The sequence below is a fragment of the Hippichthys cyanospilos genome, chromosome 3 (assembly GCF_059441005.1).
Source record: "Hippichthys cyanospilos isolate Australia breed blue-spotted pipefish chromosome 3, RoL_Hcya_1.0, whole genome shotgun sequence".
Taxonomy (NCBI): domain Eukaryota; kingdom Metazoa; phylum Chordata; class Actinopteri; order Syngnathiformes; family Syngnathidae; genus Hippichthys; species Hippichthys cyanospilos.
The window spans coordinates 25,556,739-25,581,949 of NC_142371.1; the positions used below are offsets into that span (position 1 = coordinate 25,556,739).

At 38.7% G+C, this 25,211-nt stretch overlaps 1 protein-coding gene across 3 annotated transcripts; it reads left to right on the forward strand.

Moving 5' to 3' along the window:
- The first annotated feature begins 86 nt into the window (after positions 1-86).
- On the forward strand, positions 87-19,239 carry LOC148426503 (cingulin-like). 3 transcript variants are annotated; one of them, XM_088411866.1, is made up of 21 exons: positions 87-255; positions 6,084-6,236; positions 6,357-6,888; positions 6,968-7,059; positions 7,823-7,892; positions 7,978-8,067; positions 8,259-8,380; positions 9,667-9,778; positions 9,868-10,080; positions 10,200-10,348; positions 11,343-11,463; positions 11,545-11,757; positions 11,854-12,075; positions 12,146-12,394; positions 13,499-13,669; positions 13,744-13,905; positions 15,357-15,530; positions 15,619-15,737; positions 16,975-17,083; positions 17,165-17,328; positions 18,461-19,239. In XM_088411866.1, the coding sequence occupies exons 2-21, from the start codon at positions 6,094-6,096 to the stop codon at positions 18,594-18,596; spliced, it is 3,363 nt and encodes a 1,120-aa protein (XP_088267992.1). In that variant the 5' UTR covers positions 87-255; positions 6,084-6,093; the 3' UTR covers positions 18,597-19,239. The 3 variants fall into 3 exon arrangements, with proteins under 3 accessions (XP_088267992.1, XP_088267990.1, XP_088267991.1); XM_088411864.1 differs by having other exon boundaries at positions 6,084-6,888; XM_088411865.1 differs by having other exon boundaries at positions 98-248; positions 6,084-6,888.
- Positions 19,240-25,211: the final 5,972 nt, after the last annotated feature.

A 25,211-nucleotide genomic window follows, 5' to 3' on the forward strand; every position in this document is an offset into this window, starting at 1 on the left:
ACCCAGGGTCCCGCCTACGTCTTGCGCTGTACGCCCAATCAAATCGCTTCTTCCGGAGAGGCTGGGCGGGATCATTCCATCCTACACGGAGGTAACAGGTTGCTCCGGACGCCGCACAATGAACTTTGTTCAACGCCAATTCTGGACCCTTTCGTGCGTATTTTCGCATGTAATTTGGTGAAAATACATCCCAGATTAAACCCGGAAAGGAATAGAAAAGACGAGGACAAACAGGGAACGCAACAAGAGTACGAGGTAACTTTTTTTTTTTCCTGCGGTGACGTTCACATTGTCAAACAGCTAAAGCAGACGATCTGTCAAAACCAGACACCTTTTAGAACTTCTTTGATTTGTGTATCTTATTCACTTGAATATTTTTTTATAGCTCCGCATCTTTTTAAAGTCAACATTTTGGAGTTTTGCGTGGAAGCTAACGCTATTTGATTGCTTAGAGCAGTGACTTCCCTTTGGTCAAATTCCTCGACCGTCACCTCACATATTTTTGATTTTGATTTCGTCAAAACGGTTTTTAAACATTCAGAGAACACACGATTAGCATTTGGAAGGAGGGAGCATAATCGAGAAACGCACCTACTGTATAGTCTCCTGGATATTTCTGATGGGGGAAAACACCTTAAGTATAATTTAGTTATCTACTTGGGTTAGGCCATTTTGTAATCGATATTCAATGTTGTACATTAAATCAATAAATCACTGCAGCGCCTAAATCCAACCAAGTGGACTATTGAGATGTAAGAAGAAGCAAAGCATGGTGGTATTCAGTATTTCTAGATGATAAGATTTTCAAGGGTATCAGCAGGTGTTGAAGTGGTCAAGCCTCATAAATTATTCTCATACACACATGAGAGATGTACAGTACTTGCGGAATGTGAGTAAAGGGCGTGCGTGTGTGTGTGTGTTGTGCTCCTAGAATAGTGTCATTTGGTTTTGTTGGTTACACTGAACCACCTCTTTGTCAATGACTGTATTTGGCTTTAGAAGAAGAATAAATGGCTGTTTGTTGTTGACCACAAAATGAGAGCGGCAATGAACTACTCAGTGAGTAAATGTTATCTGTACACAAGTGCATTTTTGTCACTATTTAATGTAAAAATATTGATCTAATCAACAATCTTTTAATCTGATCACACATGTCCCATTATAACCTTCTTTCCGCACTTGGAGCGGCTGACTCATTGACTTGAAATTTCCAAAGCGTAACAAAAACAATGGTGCGGTTTTGCTTTGCTCCACACCTTTTTTTTAATAACACAATCATATCTCACCCCATCTTAAATCAAGATGAATGTGTGTTTGTGTGGCAGTTTCAGTAAGCGACAAAGGGTCAACATTTTATTTTGTTGGGCCTGCAGTATCATCCCTTAAAATGCACTACAGTCGCCCGTAATGTCAGCATAGCTCATAGGACATCAGTTTTTTCATCCATCCATTCATCCATCCATCCATAAGTACAGTAAATAATCAAGATTTTGGCTGATCATCAAACACTGATCTGCGAGTTAAAAAAAAAAGGGACAACCGATCGAGGATCCCATGAGAAAATGAACCAATCTAACCAAACCTATTTAAACAAATTCTTTTGGAATATGGCCAGGCACCATGAATAGCCAAACTTTGCATTTATTTGACACCCATTAAAATGAATTGAAAAAAACTAACAATAAACTCCTGAAAAATCTTCCCCAAATGCTGATAATCATGAAATACACGGAAAGTTTGGTGGGGGATACAATTTGTCCAAATTAGGGCATGGGAATAAATCAAAATAATTTGTTTAAATTGTCATTTTAAAAGTTAGCTTAAGTTAGTTTCAAACTTTTCCAATTAATCAACAAGTATTTTAATTACAGAGTATCCATTTAGAGCTATTTTTTAACCTAAGAATGCCCGTCTGATTTCAGACTCTCATCAGAAATTATTCTCTGATTTTTGTAGTCTTTCATGAAAAAGATTGATTATCTTTTGTGTTTAATCAAAATTTGAAAACATCCCCTTTTACTTTGCAAAACAATGACAGAATCAGTATCTCAATAAGTTTGAAAACATTTGGTGAGTCCATCAATCACTCTTGTGTGTCATTGCATAACTGTTGTTGTTTTTTTTTTTGTTTAGGGTTTTTAGCAAAAACACCACTAAATCAAATTATTTATTAATTGATTAATAAACAGTAATTGGGAAAACATGGTTTTGCAAAATACATGAATGCAAAATGTTTTTTTTTATTACTAAATTATTTGCTTAATCGATGAAATAGTTGATAGAATAATGGATTTTAAAAATAACAGTAAAAAGTTTTTTGTTTTTAGTAAAATATGTTTTTTGAGCATTTTGTATAAGGTTTATTTTTGAAAAAAAATTCAACCTTTAAATATATATTTGTTAAGTTTATACATGTAAAATAGATTAAAATCATAATTGGTCCAAAAGACTGACAAAAAACCCCTGGTATTTTATTTTCATTTTAAACTAATTACACTTTTCGTGAAAATGTTAACTAAAAAGCTAACTATATGATAAAAAGCCTCGGATTAGAAATGTTGGCTGCTGAGAACGCCCTCAAATTGAATGAGATTCTTTCTTGTAGTGTCTTTTTTTGCAAATCTAATCAATTATATCATAGCTCATTTGGCAAATTACGATGTGAGAACCGATCACCGATTTTGCGCGAGATACAAAATATCTGCCAATTAGATCTGCGTTAAGTCTCATAAAAACTTCATGGTTTAATATTTTATACAGCTGGATCATTCCAAAGGTGATACCTTCTGATTCACAAATCAGATGAGCTACTGGGAAGACAACCAGAATTATGGATTTGCAAACAAACACCCTTGATGGTCATAATGAGATAGTCCATGAGCCAATGAACAAGCATGGGATAGGAGTTGGGGGGGTGGGGGGTCTCTTGTTTTGGCATTCTCCGAATTACTGCCCTTGTTTTCCGCCCCACATCAGCTGGACAATAAGATGAGAAAATGAGTCCCCCCTTTGCCCTTGTCTCTCCCTGAGCCGCTTCTCCTCAATGTCACCGATTGGATGACAAGCAGATACGACTGCATTTGAACTTCTAACACTACTCCAACAAGATGGCAGCAGCATGGTGGCCTCTGATGCGCACCTCACGTTCTGTCTTCCGACGTATGTCAGCGTTCGATAGCGTTTGCTCGACCTTGCCGCAAAGACAGAGAACGGCTGCAGGATTCACGCTCGGCTGCGCAAATGTGATGCGACGCCGCTTCCTCTGCAGCTCCCACGGGGTCAAAAAGAAATTGACTAACTGCGCACTAAATGTGGTGATACAAAGTCACACCACAACCACTTAGACATTCTCAAAGGTCTGTTGTGCATTTTCTCCAATTTCCCGCCCACCAAACTTTCAAGTTATGCAACGTTCACAGTTTTTACTGTATAAGTGGACACCAGAACCGTCTCGATTCTGCTTTCTCTTAGGCTGAAATTATACAACAGCTATATTATTATTATTTTTTCCACAGAATGTCGGTGGCTGGTATGGATGGACTTAACCACTACCTATTAACTTGAAGTCTGGTATCATCCCAAAACCATACCTGGTATTGGTATTTGCCCATCCATAGTTCATATTTAATGACATCATCTCTTATTTGCGACAAAATAATGGGATCGGGTCGATACCTGGGCCTATTTCTTAGTATTGGTAGTTGCAATGGCAGCACATTGTAGTATTGGCCCCTCTCTTCAAGCAGCTTCATAATCACAAACTAGAAATTACAAATTAGAAGCAGACAAAATTGCTATTAATTTTGGGGGCCCAATCAATTTATTTTACATAAACCCATACCGTAACCTTGAATATATATCATAAAAAAAAATGTTAATGGAGTCATTCAGTGGACCTGGAACACAAAGCAACTCAATTATTACAAGCAATGAGTGGGTGAGCAATGCAAGGAAGTTGTACAAAGAATTGACTTGGACGTCACTACTTTATTCACAATCCAAAGCGTAAGTCAGACTGTAGTCCTCGAGGTCCGCAATCGTGCATGTTTTCGATGCTACTGTCTGAAACACACCTGATTCAAATGATTAGCTCATCAGCAAACTTCACAGGAGCTTGAAAATTATCCTAATCGTTTGAATCAGGTGTGTTTAAGAGAGCAGCGTCGAAAACCTGCAGGTTTGTGGCCCCCTAGGACTGGAGTTTGAGACAGATGACCTAAAGTCATAAAATATACAGCGCAACATAAATATATTAAACATGACACACTCTTTTTAACTACAAGTAACAAACACAAATGACAAGAAATAATGTCCTTAAAATGTAATTAATTGCACCACGCACTGCATTCTGTAAACCGAAAAGGATTTTTTTTCCCCCCTCAAAACATATACTGTTAACCCCCACTTTTCATGGGGAATAGGTACTAGGCCAGCCATTGAATAATGAACATCCACATATAGTTGACACGTATTGAAATGCATCGGAAGGAAACGTATAATTGCCAGCTAATCGCAGCGCACACATGGATAAACAACCATTGAAACACACATACATGCTTTCACAAAATGTTAAGAAAAATGCTATATTGGAATAGGTAAGAAATATTTGTCATTGTTTTGGTGGGGAAATTTTGTGTATCAAAAGCTGTAATGGTGTCTGTATTTGATTTCTGTATCAGTGACTACGCTAGACCTATATATGTATATATGTATATGTAACTGTGTGTACTTTCATGTTTCCAAATGTAACGAGTGAAAGTGTTTTGCCCTCTTTCACACTCCAAGAGTTGCTTTAAAATGTTTGAAGGTGTTTTTGTTGTAAGCACATCGTTGCAGCCGTAGCATGTGTGCGAAACAACCATGGGATTGTTACTTCTAGTCTGTTAGCGAAGACATATTGCGGTGTTGATAGTACTTTGAATCTACTTTGGGTCTTTTACCCTGAAAAAAGGAGCGGAAGGTCATCAGAGAGTGCTTTGATAGCATTTAGCCATTTGTTTAACACAGGGAGGAGATAATATGACTTAGTCATCTGAAGACTGGGCATGCATGTGTTTGCGGTAAGATAGTAAACCTGCTGAGTGACACACATTCCACCAAGTACAGTAAAATAACACAGAATGTGTAGACAGAAAATTAAGGAAATTGAAAAGTTGTTAAATATGCGATAAGGTGGGAAAGTTTGTTTCAATTGTTGTCGGTTAAAGGAGGTCTACAAAGGAGATAGCTTAAAGTATTTGGTGTGCTTGCTCCGCTCAGGCGAAAGTGATACAAGGGTGTGTACTTTCAGGTTAATCACTAATGTGGCACACTGAGGACAAAGTCCACACAAGAAAGTGTAACTGTGTAACTTGTGTCCTTTAGCCGCTGTTTGGCAGGCCAAGTTTGGACTTTTCAGTTTTTTTGGAAAACAAAGTATTATTTATTTATTTGTTATTTATGATTGTATATATGAATTATGTGCAATGCCTTTTTATGTTCACTAAAGAAGTCAGTCAATTAAGCAAAAGGAGACAAGAAGACGCTATTGATTATTGATTTTGAGTTTGAAGTATAATTGAACTTTGCATTATTCCGTTGGTGTTATGTTGAAAATAATACTCTATCCATTTTTTAATAAATATGGCATGTTCAGGCATGTTCACTTCAAAACAATAGAAAAATATATACAGATAAAAAAAAAAAGAAACTTCAATATACCATCTGTCTGCACAAATATCTGATGTTATGACCTGCAGCTTATCTGTGACATTTTAATAATAATACTCTATCCATTTTTTAATAAATATGGCATGTTCAGGCATGTTCACTTCAAAACAATAGAAAAATATATACAGATAAAAAAAAAAGAAACTTCAATATCCCATCTGTCTGCACAAATATCTGATGTTATGACCTGCAGCTTATCTGTGACATTTTGCTTAAAGCAATCACATTATTACTTGATTGCTTAAAGTAATCAATTACCTTACTACTTGATCGCTGAAAGTAACTACCTAAAGTGAGTAATCCTGAAGGTACTCAATTACTAAAGTAATTGATTACTTTAGTTCAGTTCTCATCTTATTTCCTCTTCTGTCCAGTCTTGACATCATGAGCACATCTTCCTCCGGGCGGAGGAATCTAGACCACGGTGTCCAGATCCGCTTCATCAATGACCTGCATGACTCCCGAGCAGGAGGAGGAGGAGGGCAGACCGGGTCTCACGCCAAGCCCAAATCACAGACCTCCTCCAAGTACGGCGTGGCCGTGCGGGTTCAGGGCATCGCCGGACAGCCGTATGTTGTCCTGAAAGACGGCAAGAAAGGGGACTCGTACGGAGTCCAGCTCCGGACTCAGTCCAATTCTGGCTACAGTAGCCTCCCCCGCAGGAGGGGGAAAGATGAGCTATCAGAGCAAGGGGCAGATGACGGTGGGGGACTACGGCGGGCCCAATCCCACGGATCGCTCCTGGACAGAGACGGCGAGAGAGCGGCTGGCGATCAGGAGTTTCAGATGTCTAGGCCTCTAGGGGATGGGAAATCCGGCAGCTATGGCAACCTGGACGGCGGGTCGGGGGTACGGGGAGAACGAGAAGCGGCCCGCAACACGTGGGATGCTTCGCGTCAAGCGAAAGTGAACGGCTCAGTGGGTTCGATGAGCGAGAGACGGCATTTCTCGAGCCCGCCTCGGCAGTCGCCCGCTGTCAACCACCTGGTAAACAGGTTTGACGAGGATAGAAGCGCAGGTCAGCAGCAAGGTTTATCGCCTCGAGCCACCGCCACCCGTCACGCCTCAGTTCACAGCGGCCCGGGACGCGGCCACAACGCTCCTACCGGCGCTCCCTCGCGCTCGGCTCATCAACAGCCGTCAATGGCCAGATATGTTGCCGTGGAGACGGAGCCGCAAGTAATCAGGACTTTTTGGAACTTTTGAGTCAGTGCCCAACGCCTCGTTTCAAGAACAGTTGTCTCCTTTATTTCATCAGGTTACCCCTGACCTTTTGCTGGACCAGAGTGGGGAGATGAGCAGAGAAGAGGAGCAGATCATGCAAACCATATACAGCATCCTCAGAGAAGGGTACATATCTTCATTCTTTTCTCTGCTTTATCAATCATTGCTTTGTTTCTTCCTTGCTTCCTTCCTTGCTTCCTTCCTTCCTTTGTTTCTTCCTTGCTTCCTTGCTTCCTTCCTCCCTCCCTCCCTACCGTTTTTTTGTTTCTCTCATCCTCATTGTCTTCTCTAACTTCCCTACATACATTCATCCATCCATCCTTCAATCTTTCTTTGCCTTAATACTCTTCCTAATCTGTGACTCCTCCAATCCTTCAACACTCCTTTCCACCCATTCATGCCTCAAAATTCCCTCCTTCCTATATTCCTTCCTTCCATCCATCCATCCTCTCATCCTGGTTTTCTTCCTTCTCTCTTCTTTAAATCCTTCACTTGGTTCCTTCCTTCCTTCCTTCCTTCCTTCCTTCCTTCCTTCCTTCCTTCCTTCCTTCCTTCCTTCCTTCCTTCCTTCCTTCCTTCCTTCCCTCCTTCCTTCCTTCCTTCCTTCCTTCACATGCATTATTTGTTTCTATCCATCCTCAATTCATCTTCTGTAAATACCCTCCTCCTTTTTCTCTGCTGTTTTTCCTCTTTTCATTCTTTCGTTTTCATTGCTTCTCCCTGTGTCTCTTCCTCTTTCTCCTTTTATTTATTTAATTGTTTACTTTTTTTACTAACTTACTTGCCGGTGCTCCCTTATTTTAATATGTGTGTCCCAACTAAATTAAATGACATCCACTGCTGTACTTTCTAAGTTTCTTTCTCCTGGAAATCTTGTTGTTTTAAAAAGGACCAACGAGAGTGACGTTGCCATCAAGCACAAAGTCAAGATGATCTGCTTGAGGATTCAGAACCTTCAGGTCTGCTTTTCAGAATGCTGCATTTATACTTATGATACTCTGCTTAAAGAGTTAACAGGTCCTTCATCTTTACATTCTCCTGCAGAAAGAAGCACCCTTGGACCTGATTAGAGAAAAAAGGGAGCTTGAGAGGAAGGTGGCAGAGCTGCAGACTGCCATACAGGAGCACCGGAGGGTAGGTGGAGCACTCATGCAGTCAGTCTACAGTACTTGACATAACAGCAGCTCTGAAAGGAATGACGTGAATGGGATTCCTCTGCAAGTGTTTGTGCCTTTTTAACAATCGTGAGGGGGTTGAATACAGTAGAGGGTGCTTCAAAGCCATCTTGACGTTCTCATTAATTTATCATCTCTGCTTGTGTGCAGGGCTCCCTTAACCGATCCGATAAAGCTTTGAAAGCTGAGCTGGAGTCCTGCTTGGATGCAAATGTGCAACTGGAAGAAACACTGGGCCGGAAGAAGAAAGAACTTAATGAAACCCAGTCTGAGTGAGGAACATAATATTCTCTCACACACACATACGCACACACACAGTCACATACTGTGCATGGAGAGAGAAGAGGAGAGGAGGAACGGTGCCATTTACAACCACAACTAGCCTCAATTAGCTTATTTTTGGGGGTTTGTTGTCAGATTTTGATTCAACACAATGATAGTCTGCTTTAACGCAATTCTAAAGAATCTGTCAAGAAGCTGCAATTCTCAGCATTTGGGCAATTTTAGGTCTCCAGATGAGTAATCACATATCATGAATTATTATGGATTAATTTGGCAATTGGTTTTTAATCAATCATTACTAGGGCTGCTATCAAGTACAGTATTTTTGTATTGGGATATCCTACAGAAAATTCTAACTGACTATTGAGTATCCAAATAAAAATAAAAATTATGATTGGTGAAAAATATTTACAAGTATAAACACTGAAGACCAAATAACACATATTTACATAATTATGAAAGAGTAGTTTTTATGAATTTTTCATACTTTTTCAAATTTTAAACTGCTTAACAGCACACTAATTTACTCGTCTGCCAAATCTCTCCCTGTAAAACTTGGCCTATGAGATGAATTTGCTGGCTGACTGCACATTTCACAGTATCAGCATGGTATGTTCAAATTTGTAAAAACCGCAACTGGCAAGCTGTCAGCATCAAAGTGTGCGCTGTCAAATACGCCCATCATGCCAGCCTATATGGAGCACTCGAGCGCTACTAGCTACCGGATCATTATTGCTAGATGATGCTATATTGGAGCTCGAGCCACAGGTAAACACAAGCAACAGGTGCCATTTGTCAATGTCAGCGTAATGAAGCAGTTAGTTACATGTGATTTCATAACAACGTAGAAATTTTTGTATCCAGAATCTGAAAAAAGTTGCAGTCGAAAGACTAGTCAAGCTGTTACGCTGCAACACGATGCATGGGACAGTTTCAAAATCAAAAGTGTACCAAGGCATTCGTGTGAGTGGAAGTAGGAGTGCCTGGAGAGAACCCACGCGGGCTTGGGAAGAACATGCAATTTCCACACTGGAAGGCCAGAGCTCATGCGGGACATGCGAATCACTCATCCACCAAGCCACATTAGTTTATTTGTATAAATAAAACCCTCTGATAGTAGACTCCTCCTCTGTTGTTCATTAAGTAAATGCCATCTTTTCACAAATTTGTTATAGAGCTCCTCACAAGTTTTAACAGAAAAAAAATTAAAAAACCCATCAATCATGGTTTGATTGTGACGAATTGGTTGTCATATACGTCACGTCTTCCCTTATAGATTGACTCAGCTGCGTATAGAAAGAGAGAATGCCGAGGCGCATGCCAGAGCGATGGAGGACCAGCTGGCCGAGCTCCAAGATGAACTGAGGAGAGAAAATGGAAACAAGACGGTAGGAAAACAATGTCAACACTCACACACAGTTGCAATTACTGTGATTGGGGGCTTTGAGATCTACCATCTCCTGGGGGATATTTGCAGGACATGATGACACTTGAGGCCGAGATGATGGAGGTGTGTCGGCTGAAGCAAAAGCTGGAGGAGACGCTGCGGCAGCGCGAGAGGGAGTTGACTGCGCTGAAGGGGGCGCTAAAGGATGAGGTGGCCACGCATGACAAGGAGATTGAAGCGCTCCGTGAGCAGTACAGCAAAGACATGGAGAAACTTAGGAACAGCATGGAGCAGGTGTCTCAGGTACATTCATACGCTCACTGATTCACGCAGGCACTAGATTCCGTCTTTTTGCAGACATATACTGGATGATTAATCAGCATCTCTTAATTCACTTTGCAATGTTCTCTCCTCTCCATCAGTCTCAGGCTGGTATTGAGGCTGAGCGCTTGCGAGTCAATTCATCAGTTCGTACACTACAGCAGCAATTGGAGGACTGCAGAGACGAAAGCAGCCACTGGATGGAGCAGTTTCACAACACCAGGGATGAACTTCGCTCCACAAAACAAGAGTAAGTTCTGAGATTTTACAGAGCTTTTCAACGACTCTTCTGTGTCCCAACGATTGCTTCACTTTTATGGGTTTTTGCATGCTAATTTATACATCCATCTTTTGTCTCTCTTCCTATATGCTCAATGTTTCTGCTCTCTTTGTTAGAGAGCCACCCAGCAACCATGAAACAACGTGAGAGTCATCAGTTGTGCAGTTTTGTGTGTTTCTATGAAAATCTCTAGCTGTAGCATCAAGGTTCTCCCAACTTGAATCCATGGCTTGTAGCAAGTGAAAAATTTTTAGGCCACTCATTCTGAAAAAAGCAACATTTTTCTTGCTTTCATTTTTCATGAGTTGAGCTCAAAGTAAAATAATTTTTGTTTGTGAGCAATTCTTTACTGAGATAATTCATCCACCTGATGGAGGAAGCATCAAGATGCAGATAAAAAGGCATTATTATTGCAGGTGTGCCTGAGGCTGCGCACAATAAAATGCCACTCTAAAATGTGCAGTTTTGTCGTATTGAGCTGTGGTGAATGGAATATTTCGGCAAAGAACTCACTCAGATTTGGACTGACTTGTCAAAAATATTCAAGAAAAATATACTTTTTATGCCTTTAAAAGTGAGTTCAAGTTCAGCTCATAATAGTTGCAGAAAATGATAGTACGGCATTTTTGTTGTTTTCTTTTTTTTTTTTTTTTGAGGCCATTGTATCAAATCGGTTTTGTTTGAAATGTTTTTAACACCGACGTGGTTGTTTTGTGTGGATGAGCATCCATTCCAACATATTTAGCATCAAAATTCCTTTTACTCTCAACTATAAATTTGAAACCTTACTTAGTGGAAACAAATAATGTTGATATCATACTAACTGATTTTCCCCTCAAGTCAATGTTTCACCATGATCTAATTTCCCCCAACAGCCATTAATCATGCAAATGATCATAAATACATAATATAACATTATTAGAAAAATATTCTTAGGTAAAGTGTGTGTGTGTTCACATTTAAGACTCCTTCAAATTCGACTGGAAAAAGAGGAAACTGAGGAGGAGCTGAAGGAGCTCCAGGACAGAGTGAACACTATGAAACAGAAAATGCCGGACCCTAACCAGACACGGACTCTAAACCAGGTGAAGGAGAGCACTCACACACGATGTGGTTCACAGGAATCTAAAAAAAAGAAATACAAACATGGTCATGATCTTGTGCAGGAACTTGAGCGCCGCAGTGCTGATTTGCAAAAGGCGAAGTCTGAGTTGGATAAGCAAAAGACAGAATATGACAAAAAGGTGATGGAGATCATCTCCGTAAAAAAAGCGCATCAGGAGCAAGAAGCTGAACTCAAGTACGAGATTGACCGACTAAAGAACCAGTTGCAGAGGGCCAAGGATGACTTTGCCAAGGCCCAGGAGAAAAACAAAAAGGTTAGTTGCAAAAATGAAACACAAATGACTGACTGCATGTCTATGCTCTTATTGTGTGTTTTCTATATTCTTCCCTTTAATTGTCCCATCCCACAGCTCCCAGACCCTGCGACCATCTCAGAACTGGAGCAAAAGCTCAGCGAAGCACAAAACGAAATCAGCCAACTCAAAGAAAAACTGTCATCAACTGAGGACGAGTTGGAAGCCAGTAAAGCCCGCTTGACCAGATCGCAGGCAGACCTTAAGACTTCAGAAGATGCCCAGAAAGAACAGACCGATGCCCACACGCGTCTCAAGGACAAACTTTCACGGTTAGAGGTAAGACTTTGTCCATGAAGCTGAAAATCAGTGAAAACGATTGCGCTAAACTGGACTGCGGTGTCTTCAGGCTCAACTGCTGGCCACTAATGCACAGAGCTCAGAAGCGGAGCTCGCACTCCACAACGAGGTGAGAGGCCTGAGAACCGAGTTGGATGAGGTCAAGCGAAAAGCCTCCCGCCTGACCCAGGAGCAGCGTGAACTCAACCAGCGTGCGGAGGAAGCCGAGAAAGAGAAGGAGGCGCTCAAACAAAACATCAGCCAGATAGAGGAGATCAAACGGCAGCAGGAGAAAGCGCTGGAGAAAATCAACAAGGAGGTAGGAAGCAGTGCATGGGACCATTAAAAAAAAATGCATGTATGAAATAACATTTTAATTAAAATAAATGTATGGGCTTTGGGATGATTTTTTTCATGATGGTCTTTTCTCAGTTGCGTTCAGCTGCATCACTTGGCATGATGCGGAGCTTAGAAAAGATAGCACAGTATAAGAGTGGTCGGATTTGGTTTTCCCTGGTTTCCTTCTGCATTGCGAAAACATGCATGCAATGATACCATGAAGACTTTAAAATGTTTTTTGTTGTGAATGATGGCTATTCAATATCAGCGGTTCTCAAATAAGAATAAGTAAAGGCACTTATGTAGTATTTGAGAGTAAAACATAGATTCTGCAGCTGTAGGCAAATCTAATTTAATACTTTTTAATGCCACGATAAAAGTTCTTTGTCTTTTCAAATTAGGAACAAATGAATTGGAACATGAAGCAACTTATTGATAAATTTGCTTATGTTTTGTCAGGCTGTGCATTTTCATTAGTGACGCAGTTTTCTGGCAGAGGAACTAAGAAAGCAATAAAACTAAAAATGTCACATGAGCCATCTTTTGGAGGTGCCTAATTGAATATGCTAAGAGACATCATTACAAAGCTCTGGAGTTTGAAAAAACAGACACAGATGGCACCTTTTTTTTTTTTTTTAATTTTTAATTCAAAAATGTGTTTTGCTGGTTAGGCAGTACTTGACTGATTGGAAATAAAAATCACAGAGGTATATATTGCAAAAAAAGATTTAAAACCTGAGAACCACTGGTCTATAGAGGATGTCCCTGTGATTGGCTGTTGACCAATCCACTATGTGCCCCAACTAGTTAGCTCGAATGGGCTTCAGTTTCACCAGAACCCGAATGAGCATAAGTTCCATCAAAATGGACAAACGGGGGTTTTGATTTTTTGATGTCTTCAAATATATCTCACAATTGCTGTATTCAGATACCACTGTTTTCTTCGGCATAATCTTACAGTGCACCATACTGTTTGTGCAATTCGGTCTGCTCCAAAATGCTTACAAGTAAACACAAAGCACCAAAATAATCCTGTTTTCAACCCTGCGTTGCCCTTTCTGTCCCCCTCGTGTCTCGCTGTCAGTTTGAGTCTCTCGCCGTGTCCTCAAGAAGCGAAGTGCAAGAGCTCAAGGTTCAACTGGAGGAGCAGCGAGAGCGCGCACGCAAGGAAATGCAGGAGGTGCAACGTCACGGTAGCGACGCTCAAACCGAACTGGACAGAAGTCAGACAAATTTGAGGCGACTGGAGGAGGAGGTGAGCGCCAAACACGTAAAAAGTCAAAGCGTGTTTGGCGCGACCGTGCCTAACTTGACCGTGACTCCGTGCAGCTGTCACGACAGAAGAAGGAGCTCCTCCTCGCTTGTGAGGAGAGGGACAACCACCAGCTTGATAAAGAGATGCTCACCAACAGACTGCGCCACCTGGAGGCAGCGAATGAGGCAGGCAAAAACGGCCTCAACGAGAAGACTCGTGAGATTCGTATCCTCGAGGTAAAATATGCGCATGTTTGTCTTTGTGTTTGGAATGCGAGGGGAATAGAGCATGCAAGTGGAATAATAATGAGAATATAAACAGTGCTAGTGGGATAAGCCATATGGGAGCCCAAAGCTACCATTTTCAGAGTCACTTAGCTTAAATACAAGAACTGAGTTAACCTCATCTTCCTCACGAACCGATTAAATTAAAGACCTTCACAGCAGTGGTCTATATTGTGACACAAACATAATTGTAAAGATAATGGAAATATTTATGACTGGCGTTTATAATCCCTGAGCAAAGCTACATTTATTAAAAAAATAAAGAGTTTATTGCAGTAGAATTGTAATTAAAGGCATACTAAACCTATTTAGCCATTTTCAGCAGTAAAAAGTTATCCTGTCAATGATTTGATAGCTACTATTATTTTTAATACTATTTTTCATGTACAGTTATTACCTGAGAAACACATTTTCTTACTTGCTCTCCTCTGAAAATGACATCTCATGTGCTCAAAGCTCAGGTCGAATTGCTAACATTTAATGCGCAAAACCAGAAAACAGTTGGGCCACAAATGGTTCATTGAGCACATGTGATTCAATCTGTACACAAGGAAACTCAATGGACAACACGAAAAAAATGTTTACCAACGCTCTAGCTCAAATTTAAAAGCAAAACAGAGACAAGAGGTTTACTAAAATTAATAAGAACGTAAATACATTAACAAAAACAGTTAAACAAAATAATTTAAACATTATATAAGAGAAGAAAAAACAGTTTTCCAAAACGACCAACATTTTAAAAAATATGTTTTTAAAAGGATACCAAGCTTGTTTCACATTTTCAGTTGTAATTTGTAACTTATTTATATAAACGGGTCAGTGCATATGAATGAACATATGTAAATATTATAGAACTTTTCCTCTGCAGTCCCTGGCAGGTCAAAAGAACTAACATTACAAGAAAAATGACAAGGAAAAGAACAAAAAATCAACACAGAAAAACTTGACATCTGACATCCAAGGAACAAAAAATAATGAGGATACATAGAAACTTTAATATAAAATTAGGGTTGATAGATATTTTTAAAAACAATTTTAAACAATGCTTACAATGGTATGGTTGTAGTCATAAAAATGTCATATTTTGTCTATAATTAACTGATAGCCAAATAATTTGGTGCAAAAAATACTGATAAAAATACATTGACCATTTGTTATCATTTGAACATGACATTACATGTTCACAGGGTTAGGTAAGGACCAGTTAAAGCTCAGCTTGGGAACATACATTGTGAACTGTATTAATATGAAAAATAATTTGGTTATCAAATTAATTAGAGACAAATGACTAAGTTTTTATTGCTGGAAATGTCTAAATACAGTTTGTATCTCTTTAATATCCTATATATCATTCCATATTTAAGAAAAGAATAAACATCGTCACAATGTGTGCATCCTTTCAGGATAAGTTGAAGCGCTTTGAGCTAGAGGTGGAGGAGGAGCGGAGCAGCACCGAGATGTTGACAGAACGCGTGTCCAGAAGCAGAGACCAAATCGAGCAACTGCGTTCTGAGCTCATGCAAGAGCGCTCGTCCAAACAGGACCTCGAGTTGGACAAAAACTCCATGGAGAGACATGTGTGTTCACGTTAAACATCAACAATTTCACTTTTTTTTTTTTTTTTTTGGTCAATGTACTGGTATATTTCTGATTGTGTCGCTACAGCTGAAAGAGTTGAGGGGTCGTCTCGCCGACATGGAGGGCCAGTCTCGCTCTTCAGCTGGGGCCTCTCAGCTGGAAAGCAAAATCCAGGAGCTTGAGGAACGTCTCCTCACTGAGGACAGGTACTGTTGTTTTCCTTGTGAAGACAATGTGCTGCCCCTCTTCGGACATAATAAAAAAAATTATTTGAGCTTACCCAGGGTGATCTTAAAACTCTAGTGGCAAGTTTTAAAATGATGAGATAAGTCAAGTATGGACTCAAATTAAACCGCTAACATAACATTACATTTTATATCAATGAAATGCGATCTCTGGTCAAAAGCGACATCATTTCAGTCACCGGATAGTCGACGAATGTGGCTCTCATTCTTATCTTGGAGGTGTATTATATTGTAGCAGGTAGCATTAGATTTTTTTTTTTCCATGAAAGTTTATGTTTTCAGGGTTTCCCTCAGAAATCTTTCTCAGCCTGGTGGTCAATGTTAGGTTTAGGTAACCGAAAAAATTTAATAAGCAATAAAACAGAAATAAGAGAGCAAAATTTTCTCACGAAGAGAGAGGACAGGAACCTGACTTTCTCAAATCTTCATCCAGTCTGGTTACAGATCCTTTCCACTCTCCATTTAATCATTTGGGTTAGCCCTAGATACAAAAGCCATTGCTGCCCTGAAGGGTTGGAGGAGACATTTGGCAACAACGTAAACAATTGGTTTCTGATCGTGAGGAATGCAGTTAATGAGTCCATGCTGCTGTCTTCTTCCTCAGGATCATCATGAGCGACCCCGTTCTGCTTTTGCTCCTTGGTCGGGTCACAAAGCCGCTACCCGTTTTTTTTTTTTTTTACTTGCAGCTGCTTGAGATGCGTCAATTCCTTTTCTTCAGAGTCCAGAGTAACAGGAAACATTCATCAATACTAAACTATCAATATACTTATTACAGAAAAAAACATACTAATCTACCAATATACTTATCGCATAAAACAAATATGGGATGAACTATGTCCAATTATTCTAAGTCAGGGCCGGACTGGGATAATTTTTGATATGGGGTGCGGAGCTTAGCTTGGTAGGAGGCAGGAAATGCCTGGCAGGCCGCCCTCTTATAGCACGGTAGAGGAAAGTCTTCTAAAAGTTGTGACAAACTGCGAACAAAACCACGGGAAGAGGAACTGAAGAACAATATGGCGTTGTTCCTTCATTTATCTATGCAGGAAAACACGCATGACCTCCAATCTCAGTTTATCTCTGAGTTGTTAGAAAATAAACCCATCAAACCAAGCCTTTAGCGTCCCTGTTCTGTGCTTTGAAGCATCGAGGCCTTAGTGTATGATCGTTAATGTTTTTTGATCCACCTGTGAAGGGAGAAGAATTCACTTTTGGCAGCCCAGCGCCGTCTGGAGAGGAAGCTTAAAGAGTTGAACATGGTGCTTGACGAGGAGAGAGAATCGCACACCGAACAAAAGGACCAGGTCCATTCATTTTCATTGTTTAGCAGAACTTCCAACATTTGACCCCAGCTACACACACACACACCTTGTGTTTTCTTGCAGCTTACTCTGAAAGTCAAGGCTCTGAAGAGGCAGGTGGATGAGGGCGAGACTGAGTTGGAGAGGATAGACACACTGAGAAGGAAGGCTCAGAGGGACATGGAGGAGCAGATGGAGCTGAAAGAAGCCTTGCAATCACGAGTCACCGCATTGGAAACAGAACTCAAGTAAGTGCTACTCATTTTAATCCCGCCTACTTTTTCATTTACCTCAAAAAGATCGTTAACAAGGGCGTGTGAAAAAGTGCCATACGCAGCACCTCTTTGCGTCAGGAGAAGGGAAACAAACCACATGTGAACGACGCCCTCCCCGCGGCATTCCGAAGCTTTCGTCGCGGCTCACACGCCCGGAAGACATTTTCGCTGCGTGTGATGTATTTCACAACGCACGTGCCTGGATTACTCACAAAGCCTCCGGCCATTCCTGCATCAAGCTTAAGTGTAATTACTTGTTGTGGCCACTAAAAGGAGCCCTGTCAATTCACCTGACAAGTAAAAAAAAAAAAAGATCTTGGGCCATGGAACAAAAAAAGACTCAATTTTTGACTTACGTGACCTCCATCAAGGCTAGAGGTGAAAATTTGGTGAAATAGTCCTCAAAAATATTTGAAAAAAAAGGTATTTTTTTCCCCACTTGCAAGTGTTTGCATGCTTGTAGCTAAACTGTGCACGTTTTGAGTTCCATGACCACCATCAAGCCTAGAGGTGAAGATTTGGTAAAATAGTGCTCAAAAAAACCCTCAAAAGAACTTTTTTTTCCACACGTGCAGATGTTTGCATGTATTTTTGCATGTTTGCATCTGAACTGTCCAACTTGACCTAATTGTTGGTCGTTTTCTCTTTTTCTTTTTTGTTTTCTTACATATTTGCTCCCCTAGATTATTTAAACCACCATTTAATGTTGTAAAATTATAGTGGAAATCATAGTGAGACATAAAATTGAACGTAATGTATTTTCCTTTTGCAGAACACCTGCTGACCATGTAATGAAACAAAACGTTGACATTTCATTTCTTTTTTTTTTTCCAATATTTTTGAAAAAGGTTTTACGCCCACCCCATTACTGTGTCATCGAATGATAAAATAATTGCCCACGGACTAAAATTGGAAGACTAAGAACACTTACCACATACCCAAAATGTGCATTATTTAAATTGACTATACACAGGATTTTTCCTTTGGCTTTCGATTATTCACTCTAATGCTCATACTTTTGTACATAATAAAAAAATATATGTTTGCTGGAGGCTTGTGTAGAAATGGTCTAACTAAAACTAAAATACATGATTATGCCTTGCAGACGGAAAACACAGGCCAGCATGCGTCCCGCTTTGGATTCGTCTGCCCTCAGCTCAGACGATGACGACAGCATTTACGACACGTCCGCTATCACCTCCATCCTTACGGAGGGCAACCTCCAGACTAGCTCCTGCTGAAAGCGGCGTAGCACACCTTTTAGCCGAGTTGGCTGAGGAAATAATGGTACGGCGCTTGTTTTACAGAGCAGGTGGGAGTATACTGAAGGTTAGTAGGGTGACCCTTTTCTCCACATTGAAGTGAATGGAAGGAAGCTCAACTTCCTTTGTGTTCAAGGTGGCTTCCTTCAACGTTTTTCACATGAAAGCAATATTTGGTACAGAAGCAGACTGAAAATGAACCCGGAGCGCTGTCGCTGCTCCACTATTTCGTTTTTCTTTTCTTTGTATAGTTGTTTTCACTTTAATACAAATGACCTTAAACCTTCCTATGCATTCCTTTGATGCCTTGAAATAAAATGATCAGGACGATTTTTCTAAGTGTATTTAACATGCATACCTTTTGTTAAGTCTTTATTTTGTATTCATGTTTGAATGAATTTATCACGGAAGGACATTTGCTTCGGTGTAGCAATGTCTTGTCTATCATATATGTCAAAATAATATGGGATATTAATAAGCTTGTACTTTAATTGGGAGAGTTGTCACAAAGCTGTTATTGCTGTTCGGACAAGTATTTCCCAATTTTGATCTCTTTTGTACGGTCTTTAGTTAAAAAAAAAAAATCTTCATTCAATAAAAATGTTCTGGTAATTTGTCATGATGTAACAGCAGTGATTGTGTGTATTTTGGGACATTTTCTGGATATTTGCGGTAATTTGAAGGAGTGACATCCCCGATTGCAGAACTTACTCCTCCGTGAGGGATGCGTAAGCTTTTTAGGAAGTGCTCGCTCGTAATGCACAAGGTATTCACTGAAAAAAAAAAAAAAAAAACGCATACAATCCACTTTTATTAACAGTAGTTCCAAATGTATGCATGGTCGAGAATTCACCTATTTGTATTTTATTCTGTGGAGTTTAACTCGGCTATTCATTTACAATTAAAACAAAAAAAAACACCTTATACTCTAAACCTGTCAAAATAGCAAAACAATAATACTGAATTTAGTGTTTCTAAAAAAAAAAAAAAAGTAGCAAGTTGATGCTTCTTAACTGAAAAATTGACACTTTTTTGCTTGTGTAGGAGCTAAATTTAGCCTGGGTTGTTATTGGAAATTTGGAAATTCTGCTACAATTTACATAATGACCAATCATGGCTCACATGTATTTTGAATTCGATCATGTAACATTGACAAGCTAAGCCGGGATTGGTCATCCCTAAACCCTTGTGATGTCATTCTTTTGTTAAAAGCCAAAATGGCCACCCTGTGAAATGAATAAAAATCATGTTATTTTGCTGCATCATTCATATTTCACTTATTATTCAGAATTCTGTATTGAAGCTGCATAGAACACACGATGAAGAACATTTTGAGGTCGACTTCCCCTTTAAAATGTTCTCACCATAATCAGCAATCCAGTGTGGAATTTTTGTCCAACTGGACAATTTGTACCGGATCAGTTGTTGCTACCAGTGCTATTTAAGGGACTGAGGCGGGTCTCGGCGAGCCATTAAATGTCACCCGGCCCGGTGTTGACTGTCTATCACGTTCTCATCGCCTCGTCACTAAACTGTGATGTGAAATGGCAGCCTGTTGCTGAGTGTGTCTTCAATTCACGTCAAAAATATTTCTCTAGCTTGTAAACTTTTTGAGTCACATGTTCCACATGCTCTGTCATAAACGCTGACGTATACTCCGAAATGTTCTCAGCAGGTGTCAAATGATGGATTATAGCGGATTTATAGTTGACCTCATCTATGATTGACCAATGGAGATAAAAAGTCTGCATGCCCCTTTTCAAATGCTGTGTTTTTGTGTTATAAATAAATTAAATCAAGATAAATTGTTTAAAAATAGCGTGCGAAACATAGAATACTGTACACAAATACGCCATCAGTGCCTGATTTAAACTCAAGAACCTTCGAAGCTTTATTTGTATTGGTCCACAAAAAAAACAAAAAAACATCAAGCTAAAGTGTCCTCTTTTGGATTATAGAAGAAATCTGTTATCAAAAAGAAATAACTTATTATTATGTATTTGTCCACAAAGAAAAATCAACAAAGTGTCAGACCTGTTCTGAAAAAGGAATAATTATTTTTTAAAAAAACTGAAAAATTTTCAACTTAAAGTGTCCTCTTTTGGGATCGTAGTAGAGATGTGTTCACAAAAATGAATCATTAATTTGACAGATAACGAGAGATGGAACGTGACAATTTGGATCCAGTCATTCTAGTGTGGGTAAAATCTGAGCTTTTAAAATAATGAAATTGATTAACCTACATAAAATACTTTTTTTTTTTTTTTTATGAATTGTTGTCTTCCTGAAACATTTAATAACTCAATAAATACAGTGCTTTAAAAGGACTTTTGTTTGTTTTGTTTTTTTTCATTTAAAATCTCAAGTTCCTTCAAGTACCCACAGTGGTACCCTTACGCTCATTTAAGAACCACTGTTTTGGAGGAACAACTTTAATATGGTTGCACAAGAGTGCACACCCCCCTTGCAATGGAAATTTTGGGTGTGTTCAAAATAACTCCCATTTAAACTCATGTTTTAATGGAATCATACAAATTGCCTAAGATTACCCCAATTAAAATGTAGTTGTTCAAGTATGCTTTCCTGTATATTTCCTTGCTTTGTAGCATAAAGTGGAAGGTTTTATGCTAACATGTCTGCCCATTTTTTTTTTTTTTTTGCCCGCCCCCTAGATACTTCTGTTATTTTGTTCCACTTACAGCACATTTGAATTAGGAGGTTTCACTATATTGTACTCTTGGTGTGTTCTCTTATCTCCAGCTGCAGCATCGTTTCCCTTTATCATGATTGGTACACATGTCTCCCCCCGTGTTCAGCCACATGATTCTCATCCAGTTCACTTTTTTTTTTTTTTTTTTTTTGCTGCTGTGTGACCATGACCTTCAATTTTCCCACCCAATTTTACAAATACACACAGAGAACCGCAAGGAAACAGGTTGAGATTAATATTAACACAAGCACTGAACCTGTTTCTTTGACACCAGCCAGAAAAACACCATGAAATCACTGATTCCACGCCAAAACAATTCCTAACTTCAAACATTTGCTTTTTCCAACCTTTGTTTTAAACACTCACGAACGGCAGCATCCTGCAGGGAGTCTTTTTTTTTTTTTTAGACCTCCCTGTAGAGCTATTGTATTACTTCACAATAAAAAGTAACTTTCAATGTCCAAACTACCATATATATATATATATATATATATATATATATATATATATATATATATATATATATATATATATATATACAGTATATCAGAAGCTATCTGTGATAATACAAAATCGTATTGTGTCGCCTTCCAATATCAGGTAAATGTAAAAAAACAAACAAACAAAACAAAAACATCCACGCCCAAGAAAAACATCACTTCCCGTGTCTACGTTGAAAATTGTAAAGGACGACGTCACACTTTCACTGTCAACTGCCGATGATACTACGCCACCCTACCAGTTTGACCAAACCTGCACTTTACCTGTTATGCTTGTGCGGTATAAATTATTAATGCACATTCCTTCTGAGGGCGGGGCTGGAGTTTCCATCACATCCCTGCTTTCCTAAACAATGTAAGCTAGTATGCCAGACATGCAGCACGCCACCATCCTGTTTTGGAAGTGTCTGCTATGTGTTATTCCACTTTTGTTTGTTGTTGAGAGGTGTGTCCGACTGTCAACTTGCGTCTTCAGATGTGGTTTTTGGCTTGCTGGTATTTAACAGTTCACATGAGTGTTATTTTTAGTGTGTGTGCTTTTTTTTAATTGACTTACAGTATATGATGAGTTTTGCTTCTTTCCAAAATAGTTTGAACTGGAGGAGTATTTTGGAGAACGTAGTTATTCAAATATTTTGAAAGTCCCTGATCATAAGTATGGCAATAGAGCATAATAATATACCTGCAATTAACAGCGTTTACTTTTTGTGATAAAATTCTATTTGCATGCAGCATAACAGCTAAATGGTCCTTCGCCAAGTTTGCTTTGAATTCTGTGTTTAGTGAAAGTTTGGTGGATTTGTTTGAACTGAACTGATGTGTGGCGCTCTACTGTTTATTGTGCGCGGTAAGTATTAGGGATCTCGTACAAAGAGTTCTCTTTCGCGCACAGCAGGAGACCTATTTTCTTTTGGCTGTTGTTCTTCACATGGGTTCTGCAGGAGAATGCACTTGCCTGTTAATATGAGGCATATCAGTAAAACACCGCCAAAGAGGCTGAGAATTTCAAAATAAACCTTACCACACCAAATAATATAACGACAAACCCGACTCCCAAATGTTGAACAACATTGTTCTGAAATCATGTTTTAATCGCTAAATCAAGGTGCTAAAAAAGGACATAATTATGCTGACTATGTATTGCATGCAAAATGATGAAATGTTGAAATGTTGATGAATATATATATATATGTGTGTGTATATATATATATATATATATATATATATATATATATATATATATATATATGTATGTATATATATATATATATATATATATATATATATATATATATATATATGTATATATATATGTATGTATATGTATTCATTCTCTGTTATATTTGTTTTGCACAAAGCAAAAAAAAAAAGTGTTTAATATACTTCTGTAATTACTGTCAAATGAGAAGACAAAACAGTTTGTCTTAATTCATATTTACATTCGCACACTAGCGTGTTAATTTTCTTAGTCAGCTCAATAAGGAGAGTTCCCATCTTCCCATACATTTTCTACTGAATTAAGCATTATTTCATAGGATTATGCGAAAATCTGAATCTTGTGAGAATTTATGTCTTGTACCAATCCTAATCAGTGTATTTGCATATTTCACTGACACTGCCCAGTAGTTCTCCTCGTTATTAGTGAGTCACTCTCGTCTTCGCACATCTTCCAAAACAAGCACGCTGTGTGTTCCTCTTTTTTTGACACTGTTTTTGTTTTCTTATAGGTAGGGCAGTATTCTTACGAGTCAGTTCTTTGTGGATGCACGGGACGAAACATCCATTTCTGGTAACTATGCACTGTCTGCAACTGTCCACCTCATGATGTCATTCACTTGGCTTATTATCTCAGTCTGCTCTCAGCTGCATACCTCTGCCATGAAACACTCCTAGTGAGATAATGTCACGTCTTTGAAAATATATTACTCCCGTTTGCATCATTTCTGTCTTCAGCGAGGGTCTTCTGTGAGGCAGTGTTTGTTTCTGTGTCATTTTGTGTCATTGTTCACTCCTAATGCCATTAAGATCCTGATCCCATCCCAAGTCTGCGCCCATCTGGAAAACTCGGAATCAGATAAACAGAAAGAGAACAAAGCTTCTTGTGTTTGCTCCCTCAACATTTTTTGTCAAGCTGTTCTAATGGCCAAAGCTGCTGATTCAGTTGTGTTTATTCTCTTTCGGTGTCAAATTCAACAAGATTACACTGTACTTCTAATTTGTTATCCAAACAAAACACCTTGAGAACAAAAGCTTGCCGAAGGAAAAAATTGCCCTTGCTTGTTTACACTTGGCATTTTTTTCTGCCACATTGTGTGGGTCACACAGTTCAATATGACAGGTGCTCTGTGACTTATCAACAAACAAAACAGGATGTGCTGAATTAGCTTTATGCAAGAATCAACTTTGAACAGTCGTCTTTCTGTTGAACACTTTATTAGGTACAATTGCAGTTTCGTGACGTCCACATAGGATTTCTCAAGCGTTTTGCTTGCATGAAGGTAATGATGACCAGTTTTAATATAGCTTTGTCAAAGTGTAATATAAATGAAAAACTTATAAAAATATATAGATTTAAATTTAAAATTGGATTTTTTTTCTGTCAATCAAATGATCAGGCCAAGCTACATAAATATATGAAAGTAGTGCAACATTATTAACACAGTGGTGATAACATACAAAGTGAATTTTTTTTTTTGTTCATATCTCAAATCATCTGTCTTTATTGAAATGAATGGAAATCCATCCCAGCCTCATGAAAAAAAAAAGTTTTTTCACGTTTAATTTGAATGCAATTGATTTTCTACCGCTCATTCTTTGTGGAAGATAAAGAATACATCCCTAATATTGTCTACGTGGGTTGCATTTTGCAGATTTTTCTAACGATAATAACATTGCAAAACCAATGCTAATTGTGAGCACATCTGTGGCATTCCCTAATTCGTGCAAATTAGCGTTATGCTTGTGGACTTTAAGGAAAAGTGATTTGTTTCTTTTAAATTCACGTTTAATTAATTTAATTTGACATTAGTTTAACAGTAATCAAGTTCATGCGTATCTCAAAATTTCTTTAGTCAGGCCGTGCGCTCGTTTCAAGGTAACACTGCATAAATGTGAGTTAACATCTAATAACAAAATAAATTTTAACTAGTAAAATGTTTAAAAACTGAATAATAAAATGAATGAAGGAAAATTGAATAATACAAACTGCTTATCTATAACAAAAGTGATTAAAAAAAGCATCTAATTATGCAATTTAAATCTAAAATCAGAATAATTTTAAAGTATCACACTAAAATATGCAGCATAACAACAGTAGAAATATCATAATTGATAAATTATTTGAACAGATAATAAAAATAAAAATATGTAATTGTTTTTAATCAA